Raw genomic sequence first — 21,219 nt, forward strand, 5'->3', positions numbered from 1 at the left:
CCCATGATGAATTTCTTACATTAAATTTTTGTTATCAATGTAATATTTGCACAAGTGCAAAAAAAAAAGATGTCAAAAAGAGTACCAAACAGCTTCTAAAAAAACCCAGGGGTTCCTTGTTTAGCCTGTCCCCTCACCTGCCTGAGGCAAGCTCTATAATACCGAATAATAGGCCTATTATTTTTTCTCGGTTTATTCAGCTGGGACAAATTTCACTGACTTCCTGTTATGAAATCACATAGTCAGACTCCCTTATCGCCCACCTCCCACTTCCCACGGTGCTTTGACATCTTCTCTCTTGTGACTCTTGACAAAACCTCATGGTCAGATGGAACGGCCTCCTCACCCCGCCGCCCTCGCTCAGAAATTCCCTCAAGTTACAAGTCATTCCTTGAGGATTTCTCCCCTTCAAAGCTTCCCTCAAGGTCCAGTTTAACTGGATTCCAGTGGGATGCTCCTGAGGAGATGGGAGCAGGCTTGCGGCCCACCCAGGGCTCTGCCTTCTGGCACGGCTCTATCTTCTCTAGGGAGGGGGAGGCGATATCTGTTTCAGGGCTTCTGGGCTCCAGACATTTCCCGGAGGCTCCAAATCCTGCCTCAGCTCCCCAGAATAGCCCCAAGGTGTCAGGTGGCACCCAGGGTGTGGGGCAGATTAACTGGAAATGTCACCAGGACTGGACTCAAGGCAGCCTGCCTTGGAATCAAGACACCAGCCTCAGCTTCCGCACGAGCGCTCTGGCGGCCACCAGCCCCTGGACGGTGTCGGGGCGCCTGGCCTTCCTGCTGGACAGGGCAGCTTGGAGTGTGGCAGGGAGAGGACTCGCTCCCTGACAGTCGCCGGGGGCGGTTATCCTGGGTCTGGGAGGGGGTGCAAGGAACAAGGGCCTTAGGTTGATGTGAAAAATCCTCCAGGGTCCCGTCCACATGCTCCTCCCTTTGCAGGACCTCGGCAAAGAGGGTGAGGCTATGCCCCTCTCCACCATCCTCCCCTCAAACCCCCTTAATAGCGAGGATGTTGCAAATCAGCCCTACCCAGGGGCTTGGAGGCTCTCCGGGATCAATGAGCTCAAAACTCACTTTACAGCCACGAAAAAGTGACATCCAGGGAACTCCCTGGTGGTCCAGTGGTTAGGACTCTGTGCTTTCATGGCCAAGGGCCTGAGTTTGATCCCTGGTTGGGGAACTAAAGCCCCACAAGCAAGCGGCACAGTCCCCCCAACACACACACACACACACACACAAAAGTGAGGTCTACAGGGGGAGGGCATATCACAGGTTTTTGGCGAGACTGGGACCGAGAACCACAGCCTGATTTGACCGAGGGCATCATGATTTTGTTCTTGATACCAGGAAGAAGACTGAGGAACAATAAGGTTCTTCAGCGTCACAGAGGCAGAGAGAAAATGGGCTGCCCCATGCCCCAAGAGGAAGGGACAAAAGCAAAGAGCATTAACTGAGCACCTAGCCCCTGCCAGGCCTGGGGATGCCCCATCCCATTGAACCCCTATAAGCACTATGCATGAGTACACTGGAAACCCATTTTACAGATGAGGAAACTGAGGTTCAGCAGAATGGTGTTCATAATGTGGCTGGAGGGGAGAGAGCCAGAATTTAGACCTACTGTATTTCTGTCCACTCTGAGGCCAGGGCTCTTTTCTACCCAGTGCGGACTCAGGATAGAAGTAGGGTGAGATGCACATTAATACATCCCTGGGGGACAGTCCCACCATCCTGGGTCATTCAAGGCATTCTTGCCTCTGAGCTGCCACCCCCAAATGATCACTCAGGCCGTGGGGCTCCTGGGGCAGATCCCTGAGGGAAGACAAGACCCAGATGGGTCAGACAGACCAGTGGGTGGGTCCCAAGGGAAACCTAGTTTTCACCAGGCTCCCTGGGGAAACATAAGTTCAGTGGGGTGAGTTTTTCATAAAGCTTTACTTCTGCAATGTGAACGACTGTCTTCTGCTTTGACATTATGCCCTGCCTACTTTTCGGGTGCTAACATGTTAACACGATGGTGATAATTGATGGTAAATTGCTTTATTAATGTCTTTTTTGGGGCCAACCTTCAAAATCGTTAGGTTTACTAATTTGGTGGGGAGGGGACATTTTACTGACCCATGGAACCTAAATATCTGGAACTTGTGGCAGTTAAAAAAATAGCTCTTCAGTGAGAGCGTCAGCACCCCAGAAGGACGAGCCTGGTCATTCATCATGAGTTCGGTATCTTCTGCAATCTCGGCCCTATGGCACCCTCACTTGTCCTTCAGTCGCTAAGTCAGGTCTGACTCTGTGACCCCATGGACGGTAGCCCGCCAGGCTCCTCTGTCCATGAGTTTCCCAGGAAGCATGGAGTGGGTTGCCATGTCCGCCTCCAGGAGATCTTCCCAAAACCCAGGGACCGAACCCACGTCTCCTGCATTGGCAGGCAGATTCTCTGCCCCTGAAGGGCCAACGAAGCCATGCCTGCCTCCTCACAGTGTCACTGCGCCGCCCGTCCCGGGCCCGCGCCGGCCTCCTCACACTGTTACTACACCATCAGTCCCGGGCCCGCGCCGGCCTCCTCACAGTGTGTTACTGCGCCGCCTGTCCCGGCCCGCGCCGGCCTCCTCACGGCGTCACTGCGCCGGCCGGCGCGGCCCGCTGTGTTTGGTGGGAGCCCCGTCAGTGGCATCATCAGCCCCCTGGGAGCTCCCGCCTCTGCCAGGCTTCGGGCCGCTGCCTTTCCCGCTAGCGTCCTCAAGTGTCCTTGCCTCTTGGGATTGGGTTTCCTCGGGACGGTCACCTGAGACAGCCTGGGGCACCCTGTACCCGTGAGGCTCTCACGTGCCAGCCCTCGGCCGCAGCACTGGGAGCTTCAGTTTCGTCTCCCGAGGCGCCCTCCCTCCCCCGCCGAGGAGCCCTGAGGACCGTCGCCCTGAGACCGGCACTCACTCGCTCAGTGCAGAAGGAGGGGCAGGTGACCAGCAGTCAAGCCCGTCGGGAATCAGCTCAGGAGTGGGAGAGCAACGCTACCGAGCCTATTTGGGGCTATAAGCACAGGGTTGGGGAAGGAGAAGGGTTCTGAGACCCCCAGGGGGAATATGAGGTAACTGAAACGGCTGGGTGTCCCGTAGACCACTTTCCGGTGTGCGGCCCCAGGCAGACCTTGGTTTTCTCATCTGTAAAATGGGGACTATAATAGTACGCACTCTGAGAATAGATGTGAAAACAGGCTGAGCGCATGCTAGCTAAACCCCCTGGTGCTGGAGCCTGGCTCACTGCAGGTGCTCAGCAAACGCCACCTCTGCGCCAGAGTCCCGGACACAGCAGGCGTTCAGCAAATAGACATCACTGTTATTTTTAACGCCCTCAGGACATAGCTGACTCTCAGGAACAGATAGCTTACCTTCCCCTGACCTGTGGCCACTTTGTCAATGTTAAACAAAGGACTCACTGAAATGTCCCCCTGGCTTGAACATTATAGGAGCTAAACTGAAAGGACAAGTGATACCTTCACTGCAGATGAGCCCAGGGAGTGAAGCCCCAGAAGCTCGCATCCCACGTGCCCTGGCATCCAGGGGAGGGGAGTGCGGTGCAAACGGGAAGAACCTGCAAAGGAATGAGCCTGAGCTCTGGACCCAAGCAGCACCGCGTTGCTGTGTGACTGAACCAGGTCCCTGGCCTCTCTGGGCCTCAGTGTCCTTGTGAATCAAACGAAGGGCTAGGACGAGGTGGGTTAAGGACCCAGGCTGCATCTTTGCGTCCTGAGGGCTGGGTCTGGGGACAGTGCAGGCTTTGTAGATAGGCCATTCTCCTCTCCGCAAGCGAGCTCTTCTCCAGGCTGCAGGGCAGAGGCGGGGGAGGAGCAGCCTTGGCTGTTTCTCCCCAAGGTCCCCAGAGCCTGCGGCGGGGACTCCGACAGCCTGCTGAGTTGCTGGAGGACCAGGGCACGCCTCCCCCCGCAGCACTCCCCATGCCTGGACAGAAGGGCCTGGGCGCCGGCGGCATTGCTCCGCAGGCCTGCATTGTTAGAGGAAGCTCCAAGTGCCAGGCTGGCAGCACTGAGAACAGCCCAAGCGCCTGGGAAGGGCAGCAGTGCCAGCCCCTGGGGAACAAAGGCACCCAGGACAGAGCCACGCTGACTCACCAATGGCCGTGAGGAAGAGCCCAGCCTGGTCGACGGGTGTGATCCCCTCCTCCTCATAGTAGCTGACAGTGACCTTGACGGGGGCGGGGGGGCACACGGGGAGGGAGAGAACAGAGGTCACAGGTCACAGGCAGGAAGACCTGCAGGGACCACCTCACAGTCTGTCAAGCTGATCCGCTCTAACCAGCTGAACCCTCTCCTCCAGGAAGTGCTCCTGGCTTGGTGGGTTGTTTCTCTCAGAATATCCAACTAGACCGGGGGCTCCCCTCTCTCAGAGGGCATCCAGGGTGTTGTCTGCTACTTGCCCCCCGGCGCATTCTGCTGTCGGTCCCCACTTCTGCCGGGGTGTGTACCTAGCTCCCACTCGGCAGTGATGGGGCTTAGGCTGTTCTCACTGGATCACCCAGTGCCATCACTGACATGGGACACATGGGACGTTCCTGTTAATAATTAGAGAACCCAGGGAAGAAAGGGTCTGGTCTCGGCTCTATCTCTTGGACGTGGGCACCCAGCATCCTGTCTGATACACGATGAGACCAAGGACGTTCGTGGCTGTCACTTCCAGTAGTCTAAGAGTCTGTGCTAAGAGTCCCGTGATGTTAACCTGCCATGAGTTCATCCTTCTGTGGCTGTAGCCATGAGCTGAGGGTTTGCTGCTAGGCTGCTGCTAAGTCACTTCAGTCGTGTCTGACTCTATGTGACCCCATAGACAGCAGCCCACCAGGCTCCCCCGTCCCTGGGATTCTCCAGGCAAGAACACTGGAGTGGGTTGTCATTTCCTTCTCCAATGCAGGAAAGTGAAAAGTGAAAGTGAAGTTGCTCAGTCGTGTCCAACTCTTAGCGACCCCATGGACTGCAGCCTACCAGGCTCCTCCATCCATGGGACTTTCCAGGCAAGAGTACTGGAGTGGGGTGCCATTGCCTTCTCGGGAGCTGAGGGTTTACTGAGCACTTAAAAAGTGGCTAGTTTGAACTGAGACAGGTGTGAAATGCACAGAAGATTTAGACTTGGCGTGGAAAAATTCTTGGTCATGTTTTTTATATTGACACCACGTTGAAATGACAGTATCTGGATGTATGGAGTTAAGTAAAAACTATCATCAAAATTAAGTCCATCTGTTTCTTTTTGCTCTTTTATGTACTTACTTATTGGTCACGCCGCCCAGCATAGGGGAGTCTTATTAACAGTTCCCTGACCAGGGATCGAACCCATGCCCCCTGCAGAGAACGTGTGGAGTCCTACCCACTGGACCGCTGGGGAGGTCCCTCATTTTGCTCTTTTAACGTGGTTGTGAGAAAACTGAAACCGACGTGTGAGGCTCATGCTCGGCTCCCCCTGGCCACGCGGATCCGGCCGTCCGGATACCCGCGTGGCCCCCAGCCCCCAGGCCCGTGCAGGAGCACCTCCCCTCCCGCAGCACCTTGTCGCTGCTGGCTTCAGGGCTCGCCTGGCTCATGGTGAGTCGCAGTGTGGTGCTGGGCGACAGGGGCCAGCGCTGCTTGCCGTTGGTGGCCACCTCCTCGGCCTGCCCGTCGCGCACCACCTCCACCCGCACGCGCTCCGAGTGCTTCAGGCTGAAGGTCTGGGCGCCCGCAGGGGCTGCGCTGTAGGGAGAGAGGAGGCTGCGTCACAGGGACCCCTGGGCGGGCGGGGTGAGGGCCTTCAGGAGGAGACCCCTGGGGGGGCAAGGCTGCAGGGCTCCCCCAGGCTGCAGGGGCTCCCAGAGGACTCAGCTGTAGGTAATCACCTGGTAGTGAAGAGGGCATTGGCTAAAAATACAGATTCCTTCAGTGTGGGAGGGACAAATTAGGAGGTTGAGATGAACTGATACAGACTACTATACATAAAGTAGATAAACAACAAGGACCTAATGGAGAGCACAGGGAACAATATCCTCAATAACCTTTAGTGGAAAAGAATCTGAAAAAGAATCCACATGCATGTGGCTTCCCTGGTGGTGCCAGTGGTAAAGAATCCGCCTTCCAACGCAGGACACGTGGGTTCAACCCCTGATCTGGGAAGATCCCGCATGCCAAGGGGCCACCAAGGCTGAGCAGCACCGCGGCGGAGCCTGAGCTCTAGAACTGGGAGCCCGCGCTCCACGAAAGGAGAAGCCCACGCACCGCGCTGACGAGCGGCCCCACTCGCCACAGCTAGAGAAGAGCCCGAGCAGAGATGAGGACCCGTCACAGCCAAGAGTAAATAGATAAAAGAAAAAGATTCCCTGGGCTCATCTAATACCCACTGATTCAGAATACTCCAGGTTGGGGCCTGGGGAATCTGCTTTTTCTTTTTTTGAATTAGTAGGCTTTGTTTTTAAAGCAGTATGAGGTTTACAGAACAGTTGATCAGATGGTATAGAGAGTTCTCATATACCCCTTCTCCTCTATGCAGTTTCCCATATTATGGATATCTTGCATTTGTGTGATACATGTTATAATTAATGAAGCAATATTGACGCACTGATATTAGCTAGAGTCCATAGTTTACTCTGTACTGGACTCTTACGAGCTTTGTCAAATGCGCAGTATCAAGCACACACGCTTACAGTATCATACAAGACAGTTTCACTGCCTTAAAAATGCCCCGTGCTGCACCTTATCACCCCTCCTGGGGACCTGAATTCTTGACAAGATTCCTCGTATTTCTGGTGGGCAACCAGCTTGGAAGCCACCTGCTACTGTAAGCCTGGGGGTCTGAGGCTCAGACAGAGGACTGAGTTTGCAGCAAAGACAGCGCGGGCCTAGAACTCTGTCTCCCAAGCCATGTTCAGTGTCTGAGCTGAAGACCAGGGGAGCTCGGCTGCCAGCGAGGAGGCAGGCATCCAGGTGCTGGGTTTGCACACAGATGGAGCCGCAAACTAGGAGCTTGACGGGCAGGGGTGGGCAGGCTCTTCACAAAGACACCTCCTTTCCACTGCAGCTTTCATGGCTTGGAATTCTCCTCTTCGAGAGTCATTCCTTGGGGTTCTGGAGGAGTTTTCTATTAAATGGGAAATAGTCTTGGAATTCTTGAAAAGCCATCAAGATTTCAGGGCAGGAAAGGAACTGGTTTGAGCTGGTTGCTGTGGACTAGACGTTTGCGTCTTCCCAAATTCAGACATTGAGGCTCTGACCCGCAATGTGACTGTCGTCAAACATTAGATGAAGTCACGAGAGTAAGGTCTAAGCGACAGGGTTTGTTTCCTCGTAAGGCAGAGAGAGTGCAGTCTCCCTGCCGTGGGCACCGAAGAAGGCCCTGGCTGCGGACCAGGGTGAGAGCCTTCACCAGAGCTCAACCAGCCTGGTGCTCTGATCTCAGACTGGGAGAAATAGTTTTTTTTTAAGACACTGAGCCTATGGTATTTTGTTTCGGCAGCTCAAGGAGATTAAGACTCCAACTAACACAGTGATAACAGGAAGGACCGGGAGACAGAGGAGGAAAGCACCCAGGGCTGACAGTTTTGCTAAATCTCCAGCCCACAGTCTGAAGGTTCCCAAAAGCTCAAGAGGGCTCAGAGGGATTTAAGCGGATTCTCGTGGGGTTTAGGACTAAGATATAGGTGCAAGTGTCTGCCTCAGAGGTACAGCTGCTATCTCGAAGACCTGGTGCTCTTGGACTCCCAAAGAGTTCTCCACTATGGGCATCAGAATCATCAACGGGTACTGTTTAAACCTTCATTTTCTTTTTTTTAACCGCTACAGATTTGTGGGTGCCATTCTCAGAGAGTCCGGCTAACATGACGGAAGTGCGCCTGGGGCAGTGGCCAGGGATAATAAGAGCTTCAGAACAGCGGTTCTCAGAGTTCAGGAGCAGCAGCAGCAGCAGAACCATTACCTGGAAGGCTTCTCAAAGCACGGATTGTCTGGCCCCTTCTCAGCATTTCAGATTCTGGTTTTCAAAGAGGCAGAGGAACCAGAGATAAAATTGCCAACATTCACTAGATCATGGAGAAAGCAAGGAATTTCCAGAAAAACATCTACTTCTGCCTCATTGACTAGATGAAAGCCTTTAACTGCATGGATCACAATAAGCTGGAACATTCTTAAAGAGATGGAAATACCAGCCCATCCTATCTGTCTCCTGAGAAACCTGTATGCAGGTCAAGAAGGAACAGTTAGAACTGGACACGGAACTGACTGGTTTAAAACAGGGAAAGAAAGCTGTATACTGTCACTCTGCATATTTAACTTCTATGCAGAGCACATCATGCAAAATGTCAGACTGGATGAAGCACAGGATGGAGTCAAGATTACAGGGAGAAACATCAACAACCTCAGATATGCAGATGATACCACTCTAACTGCAAAAAGCGAAGAGAAACTAAAGAGCTTCTTGATGAGGGTGAAAGAGAGTTCAGGCTGGCTTAAAACTCAACATTCAAAAAACGAAGATCATGGCATCCTGTTCCATCATTTCATGGTAAATAGAAGAAGAGAAAGTGGATGCCATGACAGATTTTATTTTCTTGGGCCCCAAAATCACTGTGGACAGTGACTGCAGCCATGAAATTCAAAGACGCTTGCTTCTGGGAAGAAATGCTATAACAAACCTAGATAGTATATTAAAAAGCAGAGATATCACTTTGTTGACAAAGGTCTGTCTAGTCAATGCTATGGTTTTTCCAGTAGTCATGTATGGATGTGAGAGTTGGACCATAAAGAAGTTTGAGTGCTGAAGGGTTGATGTTTTTGAACTGTGGTGTTGGAGAAGACTCTTGAGAGTCCCTTGGACTGCACAGAGATCAAACCAATCAATCCTAAGGGAAATCAACCCTGAATATTCATTGGAAGAACTGATGCTGAAGCTGAAGGTTCAGTACTCTGGCCACCTGATGAGAAGGGCTGACTAATTGGAAAAGACCCAGAAGATGGGAAAGACTGAAGGCAAAAGGAGAAGAGGGCAGCAGAGAATGAGATGGCTAGATAGCATCACTGACTCAATGGAATTTGAGCAAATTCCGGGAGATAGTGGAGGACAGAGAAGCCGGGTGTGCTGCAGTCCAGGAGATCGCAAGGACTGCGATGCCACTTAGGAACTGAACAACAAGGCCTGAAGTGGGGCCTGAGAATCTGCATTTCTATCATATATCTAGGAACTGTTGGGACTGCTGGTCCACAGACCGCAGTTCGAGAACCACCAGAGTGACGTACTCTGGTGCTTAGAGTCCTGGGACAGGATGGCCACGGTCCTGACTGTTTGCAGAGACCGCCAGGCAGGGCCTCTCTAACCCAGGCCACGGACTGGGAGGGTTCCTGGCAAAAACTGCTGCTGGCCCCAGGCACTGGCAGGGGAGGGTGGACAAGGGTTGGGCAGCCGCATGCCCAGGGCTGGAAAAGGAGATTGTAAAAAAAGCTTTCAGGATCACTCTGCTTCTTGTCTGTCTTCTTCCAAACCACTCAGCCCCTCATGGGGACACTTGGCTATGGTCTGTTGCGGCAGAGTCAGGGCAGAAGGCAGAAACCCTGGCTTGGGGGGAAATGTGCAGAAAATCTGGGTTCAACCCCAGTTTTGCCACTGACGTGCTGCGGGGGACTTGAGTGTGTCCCTTGCACCTTCTGAGCGTCCACTTGCCAACCCATAAGATGGAAGATGACCACCCACCCTCCCGTCCCACAGGCGTCTCTTTCACCCCTCGGGGTGGGGTGCGTCTCCTGCTGCCTCGGCTCGTCTGTCTCCTCTGGATTGTAACACCCCGAGGGCAAGGTCTGCTGTCCTCCAGAGCCTAGCGCAGGGCCGAGCACATCACACCCACTCAGCAGAGGGTGGAGCTGAGCAGGACGGACGTTCCTGGTGGCTCAGAGGGTAAAGAATCTGCCTGCAATGCAGGAGACCTGGGTTTGATCCCTGGGTCAGGAAGACCCCCTGGAGAAGGAAGTGGCAACCCACTCCAATGTCCTTACCTGGAAAATTTCATGCACAGAGGAACCTGGTGGGCTATAGTCCATGGGGTCACAAAGAGTTGGACGTGACTGACATTTTCACACGTTCTGAGCAGGACAGAACTGAACCTTTTAGATGTGCCACGCAGGAAATCCCAAAAGGAGGTGTGGGTACCCATGAGATACTTTTAGGTGGCACATGGATGCATAATTTAAAAGAAGATATATATTTATTAAATGTGTTATCTTTTATGGAAATTGATAAAGGTTTGGCATTTATGGTAATAAGATCTCCACTTAAAGTTATAAGAAAAATAAGAGATGGTTTAAAGAAAAATTTTAAGTCAATGATACTAGAGTTAGAATATGCTTTTGGTAAAAATCATGGGAGTCTGGGTAGTCGTGGGCTCAGATCTAGGAAATGTTACTCTAGTGCCAGCCCTGGGTTTGACCACAAACCTGCTGGGAGGCCTTGGGTGAAGCACTTGTCCTCTCTGTTTAACCAAGAGTAAGGTGAAAGGGTGGGACCAGGACAAGGGCGGCTGGAGTCTGGGGAGCGCAGAGGGGGGCGGGTCTGGACAAAGGGGTGGCGAAGAGGTCCTGACCAGCTGGGGATCTCTCTGCTAGATGCCCACCCTCTTTAACCAGGGCCACTATTATTCACCTTGTTTTATGTATTGGGTTTCTGCACAGAGCTCTATAAAAAAATTGCTTTGTAAACTCACAGGGCAGGATGATCTGACAATGGTTGCTCTAAGTGATGCTCCCACCTCCTCCATCCCTCTCAGCCAGTGAGAAACTAGAGGAGGCTCCAGAGGCTTGGGGGTTAATACCCCACCTACACTGCAGCTCTAGACCCACACCCTCCCGTCCCGGCCCTGCTCTGAGCTGAGCAAACAGCTATTCTTGGAGTGGCCCTGGCAGAAGCAACAAAGGCACCCATTGTCCCGTGTGGAGCCTGCTGGCTGCCTCCCTCCCCAGGAAGAACCTTTTAGAATCCCCTGCAGAAACCCGAGAGCCAGGTTCTACTGCTTCTCCCTGGAGGCTGCAGGGAGGGGCTCAGGGGGTTATGGAGGGGACAGAGCAGGGGTCGCGGTGGCCACAACCTCGGGCTTACGGGAAAGAGACTAGATACGTGGACAGAAGGACAGGCGGGGGCCACGCCTGCACTGCCCATCATATCCCAGCACCCAGGACATGACCGCGCTCAATGTATATATTTCAGGAATAAACGAATGAACAGACCCACCCTTCTTGGTTTTCCAAACTGTATTATGAGTGATTAAAAAAAAAAAAGGAAAGAAATCAGGTTACTTGCCTGCTGGAAAATACTCAGCGGCTCTTTAGGGACCACCAAACAGTAAAATTCAAGCACTGGGGCCTGATACTCACCCGGTGAGTGTCTCAAACCGACTCCCCGCCTCACTGCCTGCAACGCCCCCACCCTCCCAGCTCCGGCTCATCTCACCACGCGCCTTGCATGGGCTGGTCCTTCTACCTGTGATCCTTTCCCCCTGAGGTCTCTGCCTGGCAGCTCATCCTTCCTGGATGACTCAACTCGAGTGATCTGGCTCCATCCATGTTTATTTTCCCTGGTGGCAGCTCATCTTGGAGGCAGTGTATTTTCTCTCTTTCAGCACCTGGCTTAGCACAGGCACGTGGTAAGTGAATGCTCGCCCCAGGAAGGGCTGGAAGAGGGGACTTGCATATGTGGTCACTCACGCGACAATATTTATTGAGGACTTTTTATGCGTCAGGCGTGTGCTAGGTTCTGGGATAGAGCAAAATAGAAAATATGCTCCTAGGGCCATGGAGCAAATACTCCGGTGGAAGAGAAAGGCTCTTGATGGATTGCACAGTTTCGATGACAGCTGTGAAAACTGCTCTAAAGGAAAGGTATGGGGTTCCACGAGATCCTGGTCTGGAGGTCGAGAAAGGATTCCTGGAAGACGCAGCATTTGAGTTGAAGTTTACACTCTAAATTATAGCTTAGAGTTAGTTAGATCAGTGGTTCTTAAATTTGAGTTGCACTGGCCACACCTGAAAGGCCTGTTAAAATACAGACTGTCAGGCGACCCCCAGAGTTTCTGACTCAGCAGACTAGGGAATGTGCCTGGGAACCTCCATTCCTTCCCCACAACTTTACTGGAGAACTGACAAATGGAATTGCATATATTTAAATCGTATAAAAGGAAGACGTGATACACATATACTGTGTGAGGCAACTGCATTGCTAACAAGCTCCCAGGTGAAGCTGCTGGTCCAGGGACCAGCGTGGGAACCGCTGAATTTGCCCAAAGCTACAAGGAAGAGGAGCAGAGGTTTCCAAGCAGCAAGGACAGCGTGGGTGCTGGACTGAGGCGGACGTGAGCCCAGCATGTTCGAGAAACTGGAAGGAGGTTAACGTGACTGGAGTCTGTGAGCACGACAGACAGAGGGAGAGCAGTGGGGAGAGGACCCAGGCCACGGTGAGGGGCTGGCCGCTCCCCTGCAGGCCCCGAGGCCGCTGCGCAGGGAAACGTGAGCGTTTTGCCTGCAGACAGCTCCTCCAGGGTGCAGGGTGGGAGACAGTCAGGAGAGCGGTGGGGGCGGGGGGACCAGTGGGAAGGTGGCCGCAGCTGTCCAAGGAAGCGGTGGCAGTGGCGTGGGGCGGGGCGTCAGCCGGGGACATGGAGGGACACGGCCCGTCAGCGGGCACCAAAGGAGCTCTGAGCCAGACTGGAAAGCAGTGTCGGATGTAGGAGAGGGGTGTTCACTGTGCCTGGCCCAAGGGGATTCTGGGTGCGGCAACCTAACATCTGCTCAGCCCACAAATGCTGTGTGGCCTCTGGGGAGCCCTCAGCCTCTCTGGTCCTCCCTTAGTCGGTGGGGAGGCCAGCGTGGCCTCGCAGGGCTGGGACGCTGCCTCCGCCCCAGACTCGAGGGCAGGACGTGCCTGCAGCTTGCTGGCGTCTGGCTCTCCTGGCTCGTCCACCTGCCCCGGGCCTCGTTAACACCAGCGGGGCTTACTCTGCTGTGAACACAGCTCCTGGCAGCCTGGGTGTGACATCCTGTCCCGAGGTCTTTACAGAATCTGAGGGGGTTTGTGGGTGCCAGCCTGGCGGGCAGCGCCATGGCGAGCACCCTCCCGGAGCCTCCTGGGGTGGAGGTAGCTGGAGCCTTGGAGCAGGCGGCCGGTCCGGATAGGGATCTGTGAAGACAGACTGTGACTTCTGTTTTCAGCCAGCCCTCTTCTGTGCTGGGTAGGCTCAGCAGCCTCTCACCAGGCACTGGGGCCTCCAGTTGCCCAGAGACCCTCTCCTTAGGGAAGAAACAATCTAATCTATGGTCACCCCCTCCCCAGACACCTGCAACGACTCCCTGCAGGACAAACTTTAATGCCTGATCCCAGCGTTCAAAGCCCAGGTCTGAACAAATCCACTCTCTAGTCTTACACTCCAGGCTACAGAAACTATGCCCTTTCTGCCCCTCCCAGTGTCCCTGCTTTCCTGCCAGGCACCTTTGCTCCTGTGTGGCCTGTCGGGGTGTGAATCCTCCGGCTGGGTTGCCACCCCTCCAGGACGTCTTCCGTGATCCTATCAGCCAGGACCCACCTCTCCCTCCCCCTGTGCTGGCGCTTCAAACAATACTTAACACTTCTCCAGCATTTCTCTCCCATGAACGTTCTAAGCTTTTTAAGGCCACAGTTCATTATTATCTGTCTTAATAATATTACAATAAGCCCAATGGGCTTCCCAGGAGGCAATAGTGATAAAGAACCTCCCTGCCAATGCAGGAGACACAGGAGACATAGGTTCAATCCCTGGGTTGGGAAGAATCCCTGGAGGAGGACACAGCAACCCACTCTAGTGTTCTTGTTTGAAGACTCCCATGGACAGAGGAGCCTGGTGGGCTACAGTCCATGGGGTCACAAAGAGCCGGACACGACTGAAGTGATTTACCATGCACAAAACCCAATACTAATTCACGATAACTACTGACTATGTGCCAGATACTGTTTCAAGTCCTAAGCCCATGCAATCTCGGTCTATCCTTTTGATAACCCCACGAGGCCCGTGTTAATGTCATCCTGTTTTACAGATGAGCACGCTGAGGCCCACAGAGGGCAAGCATTTGTTTCGAGTCTCAGGGACAGACCGAGACAGGCAGGACGTGGGGGAAACTCAAGCTCTCTGAGCTCCAGGCCTGGCTGCTCCCGTCATGGGGGAGGATCCAGAGGTTCCAGTCCTCCCTAAAAATCCTCTGGGTAGGGACACCTGGTGAGGGAGGGGGAGTGCCAGGCCTAGATCAGGAAAGAATCAAACGAGAAGCCCCTACTTACTTTGCAGGTGGGCATCAGTCCGGAGAGTGGACACCAAAGGCTGCCCTCGTACCCTGGGTCTTTGGATAAGCGACCAAGACAAGCCGTCAGTGTCCTGGGCACAGGGCCGGGCACGGCTGGGCAGGACAGAGCTGCCGGCAAAAACGGGCCTCCCCCGAGGCTGACATGTGCCTGTCCAGGTGGGCGTGGGCACCAGGGTGAGCCCTTCCCACTGTGCTCCCACCCGACTGAGGCCCTGTGGCGGGGACTGAAGACCTGGGGGACCCCGGCTGTGCAGGGGGCAGTGGGCTCGACCGCAGGGAGCTGCCCCTGCCCAGGGACTAGCCTGGCACCAGGCTTTCCTTGTCTTTGGGAGTTGAGGGCCCTGGTGTTGTTCTAATTTATGGGGCCACCTGGCCTGGCCTGGCCTGAATTCCACCTCTGTCATTCTCCCAGGGGCAACGCTGCCCTGGCCAAGCTCGGCCACACGCCCTGGCCTTCCACCGCTCTGCCCAGCAGCGCCCACCCCTGAGGCTGTGGTGGAGCCTGGTGAGAGTCCAGTCCATATGTGCCCCGGCCACATCCAGCCAGCCAACCAGGGAGCCGTCAGCGACCCGAGGGCAGGAGGCTCACGGAACGAGCGAGGCGCTGAGCGGGGAGAGGACACGCCTACGACACCCGTCCCAGCAGACAGCCTGGCAGGGCGGTCAAAGGCATGGGCTCTGCAACGCTTCCATCTACCAGCCGTGCCATCGTGGACAGGCATCCCTTATGTTCCCCCATGACAGTACCCAGCTCACAAAGTTGAGAGTTCTGTTGTTGCTGTTCAGTCACTAAGTCATGCCCGACTCTCTGCAACCCCAGGGACTGGAGCCCACCAGGCTCCTCTGTCCGGGACTCCCTGGGAAAGAACACTGCAGTGGGTGGCCACTTCCTTCTCCAGGGGAATCTTCCCGATCCAGGGATCCAACCTGTGTCTCCTGCATTGGCAGGTGGATTCTTTACCATTGAGCTACCTGGGAAGCCTGCTGTGAGGTTTAAACACAAATAAATTATCAAATCCCTGGACTAGGAAATGGCACCCCACTCCAGTATTCTTGCCTGGAAAATTCCGCCGGCAGAGGAGACTGGCGGGCTACAGTCCACAAGGCTGCAAAGAGTCAGACACGACTGAGCAACTGAACTCAAATTATTAAATACATGTCATGAATGTACAAGGTGCCCATAAGGCTGCCTGGTACAGAATAAGTCAGCTAGCAATATTAAGTAAACAAGATCTGCAAAGTAAAACAACAGTCCTCAGGTGGGGAGCGCCAGGGGCTCGGGGTCGGCACCAGGAAACGCGGGGTGTGCAGGGAGGAGTTCAGAAGCTGCTTGGAGGAGCCGAGAGGAGCCGAGACTTGCCAGGCCTGCAGAGGTCTGGGGGCCACGCGCCAGGCACGGGGAACAGCACCTGCAGAGGCCTGAAGCAGGGAGGAGGAGGTGCGGTCAGGGCCAAGAGCGGTGCCCACGAAACCAGCGAGGCTGGCGTGGATGCAGGCGGGTCAGCAGGAGGCGGGGCCTGACACCCGGTGGGGGGCGCTCAGACACAGGTCCTAGTGCTTTGATCTGGATCCTAATGATACTCTGTAAAACACTCACACCAACAGTCAGAGAGACCGCCCCTGAGTTGAGTTGAGGGAGTGATGTGGGGATGAATTTAGATTCGGCAGGCTCTCCTTCAAGGCTGGGGGCTTCCCAGGTGGCTCGGCGGTAAAGAATCCGCCTGCCAATGCAGGAGACGCAGGTTCTGTCTCTAGGAAGATCCCCTGGAGGAGGGCACGGCAACCCACTCCAGTATTCCTCCTTGGAGAATTCCAAGGACAGAGGGCTGGCGGGCTACAGTCCGTGGGGTCACAAAGAGTTGGACCCGACTGAGCGCCTGAGAGCACAGGCACCCCCAAGGCAGGATACATGACTGCCCTGTGCGATTTGCCCCGTATTTTACTGCCCTGATGTCTGGGACTCCTTCCCCGGTACCCCCTTTCCTGTCTTCTGTCAGAGGGTGATGGGCCAAGCCCTGCTGGGATAAATGTCTGGTCAGCCTCTGCCTTGGGGAATCTCAGGAGGTGCACAGGACCGCTTCTCCTTCCGACCTCAGGGGCACATCATGAGGTCAGATGCAACCAGGAGAAAGCCCTACAGAGGCAAGAGACGGCTGATAACCTCATTCCTGCCCTGAAGCTCCTGTAGACCTCGGAAACGGCCTGAAGCTCCTGCAGACCTTGGAAACGGGTATGGAGAGAGCTCACAACCCAGTCAAGAACTCCCCCTCGAGCTGGATGCGTGAACCCAGGGTGGGACAGGGCTTGTGGGTCAGAGGGCAAGTCAGGCGGAGTGCAACTACCCTGTCAACTTATTCCAAAGCTGCTCGTTCTCCAGGCTCCCAGGGGATCTGGCGGAGGCGAGCAGGGAGGATGAAATAGACATGGGGGTGCTGCTCACTCAGCACTTTCTCTCCAACAACAAGTCAGAACCAGATGTGGACCCAGGCCAGCCTGCCGAAGCAGCAGCTGCGGGCTGAAGGGGCTGTCGGGGGAGACTGTGCAGACATGCGCCAGACCTCAGATAAGCGCGCTGCATGGGGGCGGGGAGGGGAGAGGAAATGGCAAGTGTCTTTAACAAGGATCCTGGAGTAAATCTCTACAAAAAAATGTCCTACTTCCTTCTCTCTGCGCATCTGATTTTAGCTTGTTGCAGGCCAGCCCTCAGAATGTCTCTGGGTCAGGTCATCATCCCCAGAGGACTGGTTTTGCCGGGAGAGGGTGGGTGACCTTCGGGGCCAGCCGAGGAAGGGGCAGGCGAAGCCCCCGCCTTGCGTCTGGAGGTGAAGGAGGTCTGTGTGCATTTCAGGAAAGGGGACCCAGAGCCCTTGGGGAAGGGGGTGGGTGTTGAGGTCTGTTCACTCATCTCTGTGATTCAGGACTGAGCGGTCAAGACACCACTCCCTCACTGACAGGGCCTAAGGCCCCCCACCTTGTCCCTCAGGGTCTCCTTGGAGACTGGAGACCCTGGGGGCATCACGTGGGGTTTTGAGTCAGGACTTGCGTCTGGGTAGGGAAGGGCTCAGTGGGAAGTGGAAGGTCAGTTGGGGGTGGGTGACGTCTCCGGGGGCAGTGAGTGTCTCATGGCCCTGGTGGGGGGTGGGAGGGACACAGGCCCAGACGGTCATCTAATTCAATCTGAACAGGAGGTTAGAGGGGCTTCCCCAGTGGCTCAGTGATAAAGAATCTGCCTGCAGTGCAGGAGACCCAAGAGATGCGAGTTCGATCCCTGGGTTGAGAAAATCCCCTGGACTCCAGTATTCTTGCCTGGAGAATTCCACGGACAGAGGAGCCCAGCAGGCTACATTCCATGGGGTCACAAAGAGTCGGACACAACTGAAGTGGCTGAGGACACAGCGGTTAGAGAGGAGATTAAGAGCATGAGTCCTCAGCCAGACAGGATGAGGCCTGAGTCCCGTGTGACATCAGGCAAATGGCTACACCTCTCTGAGCCTCACTTTCCTCATCTACAAAGTGAGATGGTCCAAGGACAACCTCCAAGGTCTGCGGGCGGCTGTGCAGTCGCTCAGTCATGTCCGCCTCTTTGCGACCCCATAGACTGCAGCTCGCCAGGCTCCTCTGTCCTCCACTCTCTCCCACAGTTTGCTCACATTCATGTCCTTGGGTTGGTGATGCTATCTTATCCTCTGCCATGCTGACAGCTGTTCTTATCATCACAGTATCAGAAGTGACAGCAGCTCAGTCTACCTAGTATGGGGAGGGGCTTCCTTCCACTAGACCAGTGGTTCTCAGCTGGAGGTCACTTGGCCCACCAGGGACGTCTGGGTTATCTGGAGACGTTTCCAGGTGTCACAGTTGGGGGTTGCTACTGGCATCCATGGGCTCCCCAGGTGGCACCATGGTACAGAACCCCCCTGCCAATGTAGGAGACAGGAGACGCGAGGTCTCCTGTGAAGAGGGCACGTGGAGGAGGGCACGGCAACCCACTCCAGGACTCTTGCCTGGAGAATCCAATGGACAGGGCAGCCTGGCGGGCTACCGTCCATGGGGTCACAGAGAGTCGGACACGACTGAGCGCCTAAACACGCACTGGCATCTAGGGGTGAGAAGCCAGGGACACTGCTAAACACCGTACAATGCCCAGGACACCCCGGGGACAGTGAATCGTCCTGGCCCAAACGCGGCGGTGCCGAGGCTGAGACGCGTCGCTCTAGAACCGTGCTGGGCAGGACACACGGCGGTCACAGAAACCTGTGGCTGTCAGTGCCTGAAGCGCGGTTAGTCCGCACGGATGTGTGCTGAACAATGCAACACACACACTGAGTTTCCAACACTTAGCATGAAAAAGAGAACGTCAAACTAGCTCATGAACAATTTTTATATGGATTATACATTGAAATGCTAATATTTGGGATATATTAGATTAAAGTGTATATTATTATTATTATGGGCTTCCCAGCTGGTACAGAACCCACCTGCCAGTGCAGGAGACATAAGACACATGGGTTTCATCCCTGGGTCGGGAAGATCCCCTGGAGGAGGGCATGGCAACCCATGCCAGTGTTCTTGCCTGGAGAATCCCATGGACAGAGGAGCCTGGCGGGCTATAGGTCATAGGGTTGCAAAGGGTCAGACACAACAGAAGCAACTTAACACGCATGCATATATTATTATAATTAATTTACCTGCTTATTTTAACCTTAAAAATACAGTTACTAGAATATTAATTACACACGTGGCTCTCTTTGTGGCTTGCATTCTATTTCCACTGGACAGCAGGGGTCTAGAGTGTACTGCGTCTCTGCCGGGGGTGTGAGAGGGTCTCAGGTCAAATGAAGGAGGGAGGTGAGGGTCACAGGGGCTGTGACTGGCTTCTTGAGAAGGTACAGAGGGGACTGTCACACCTCCGTGCCCTGCTAGATGGGGATGAGTCCACCCTTCCCCCATTCTCTGCCAGGACAGAGGGTGGGCCTGAGCCTGACCCCTTCTTGACTCTCCACCCCCCAACGGAGGCATCGTGCCAGCCTCTCAGGCTGCACTAAAAGTGCCCCAGTGGACAAACAGGCGGGTATGGTGACAGCTGAGGCTTAGAGGCCCGAGTGTCCTGGCTCCCGGCCCACTTGCTGGCAGTGCCCAGTTAGGACGGGGGGTGGGGAAGGGAGGGGAGCGCCCCCAGGGCCACTGAGTCCTGGACCACACCGCACTTCTGAGTTGTGACCCTGAGGTTTACACACAGACAACTGAAGGCAGGGGCCAGCGGGTGGACAGGGCCCCTGGTCTGCACGGTGACCGGCTCTTTGCCCTCCGGTAGGCCAGTGCCTGCTCAGGAGGAAGGGGGCAGGGGACTGGCCTGATAGGGCTGGCAGGGCCACTGGAGGTGACAGAGGGAATGGGCTGGGAAAGGTGTAGGGGAAGACACAGGGACGGGGTGTCGGAGGGGCTGGGAGGGGCAGGGTGCCTGATGACAGAATGATTTGGGAGCAGTAAGCCACTCAAGGCACAGAGCGGTTCGGGGGACTTGCCCACAGGCATCAGCATGGGGTCCCCACCCGAGTCCTCTATGCTCCCTCCTCTCAGCATTGACCCCTCCCGTGCCAGCAACGGGGAACACTTCGAGGGCCTGGAGCAGAGGGCTGTAGGGCCCCGCCAGGGACTCTCCGCCGCTTCCTTCGCACCAGTCTGGGACTTGGCCGCTTCCTGGCAGGTGCGGGAGCGGTGGGGCGCTTACTTCCATTCCCCCATACCATGGCCTGCGGTCTCAGAAATCCTGCACCCCACCAGAGTTTGAGGATGGGAGGACAGGGCCAGTGAGAACAGGGTCCTGAATCAGCAGAGCTCTTCTGACAAAGACCCCCACATCCGCACCCTCCTTCTGGTGGAACAAGGCCCCTCCCTGGCCCCAGGGTGAAGTCAGGGGAAGGCGTTTGGGGACAGGCGCTCCTGGCCAGTGCTTGGGGACAGACAATCACCCGGAGCCCCCACAGGGCGAAATTGGAGCCCAGGCTACCCCTCGGCCAGATTCCTGCTGGCCATGCCCCAAGCGGATCCAGGAAGAAGTTCAGCCGGTCTGGGAGTCAGGGGAGGGTCTGGGCTGAGCTGCGAGGTGAGCCAGAGGGTCTGGGGGCTTCAGGGAGCTGCTAAGGGCAGAGCGCGGAGGGGAAAGAGAAGAGGCTGGGGAAGCCAAGGGGTGCCCAGGTCGTCCCCGGGGAGGGGCTGGAGAGGGTCGGGGGCGGGAAGGCTGGGGAGAAGCGGCGGGGGTTCTGGGAACGGGGCAGTGCGGGTGCCCATGCTGGGTCTGAGTATCTGGGGGGGACTCTGGATGTGGGGGAGTCTGACACAAGCTTTGGGGGCTGGTTCTCAGGATTTCTGCGCGCGGGGGCCTCGGACGAGGGTCGACTCGGGCTGGAGGCAGCCTGTCCGTGTCCCCGAGTCCGGCGAGGGTCTCGGGGTTTCCGGGGCCGATTTCGGGCCCAGCCCGCAGGCGGAGGGGCGCGGCGGCCCGGCTCACCTGTAGACGTCGGTCCAGAGGTGCGTGCCCAGCACGTACACCGCCTCGACGCGGCTGCCATACTGCAGCCGCACCGTCCGCTCGCGCAGCATCCTCGCGCAGCGCCGGCCGCTCCGCGCAGCACCTGCAGCATGAGAACCCCTCACAGCCGCCCACCGGCGGTCCGCGCCCAGCCTTTATCGGGATGCCGGTGGGCGGGGCAGCCCGCGGCCTCCTCGCGCAGTGGGCCGCGGGCCCGTCCGTCAAGCGTGGCCACGCCCCCGCTCGGTCTGGGTGACGTCACTGTTGAGTTGTTCCTTTCATTCAACACTTTCCGCTGGCCCCCAGCCGCCCGGCGCCAGGACGCAGGGCCAACCGCCCCTCTGGGCGCCCCCAG

The 21,219-nt window shown here is 55.7% G+C and overlaps 1 protein-coding gene across 2 annotated transcripts in view; it reads right to left on the bottom strand.

Moving 5' to 3' along the window:
* Window positions 1-20,982, bottom strand: part of PADI2 (peptidyl arginine deiminase 2) — a 56,654-nt gene extending 35,672 nt beyond the window's left edge. For both annotated transcript variants that reach the window (XM_065929893.1, XM_065929891.1), the window contains exons 1-3: window positions 20,844-20,982; window positions 5,551-5,734; window positions 4,130-4,202 (exon numbers count right to left, since the gene is read on the bottom strand). In XM_065929893.1, the coding sequence (XP_065785965.1) occupies window positions 4,130-4,202; window positions 5,551-5,734; window positions 20,844-20,935 (349 nt within the window). In that variant the 5' untranslated portion in view covers window positions 20,936-20,982. The remainder of the gene's footprint in view (window positions 1-4,129; window positions 4,203-5,550; window positions 5,735-20,843) is intronic.
* Between the last annotated feature and the right edge of the window lie 237 nt (window positions 20,983-21,219).

This window comes from Muntiacus reevesi, chromosome 3 (assembly GCF_963930625.1).
Source record: "Muntiacus reevesi chromosome 3, mMunRee1.1, whole genome shotgun sequence".
NCBI lineage: Eukaryota > Metazoa > Chordata > Mammalia > Artiodactyla > Cervidae > Muntiacus > Muntiacus reevesi.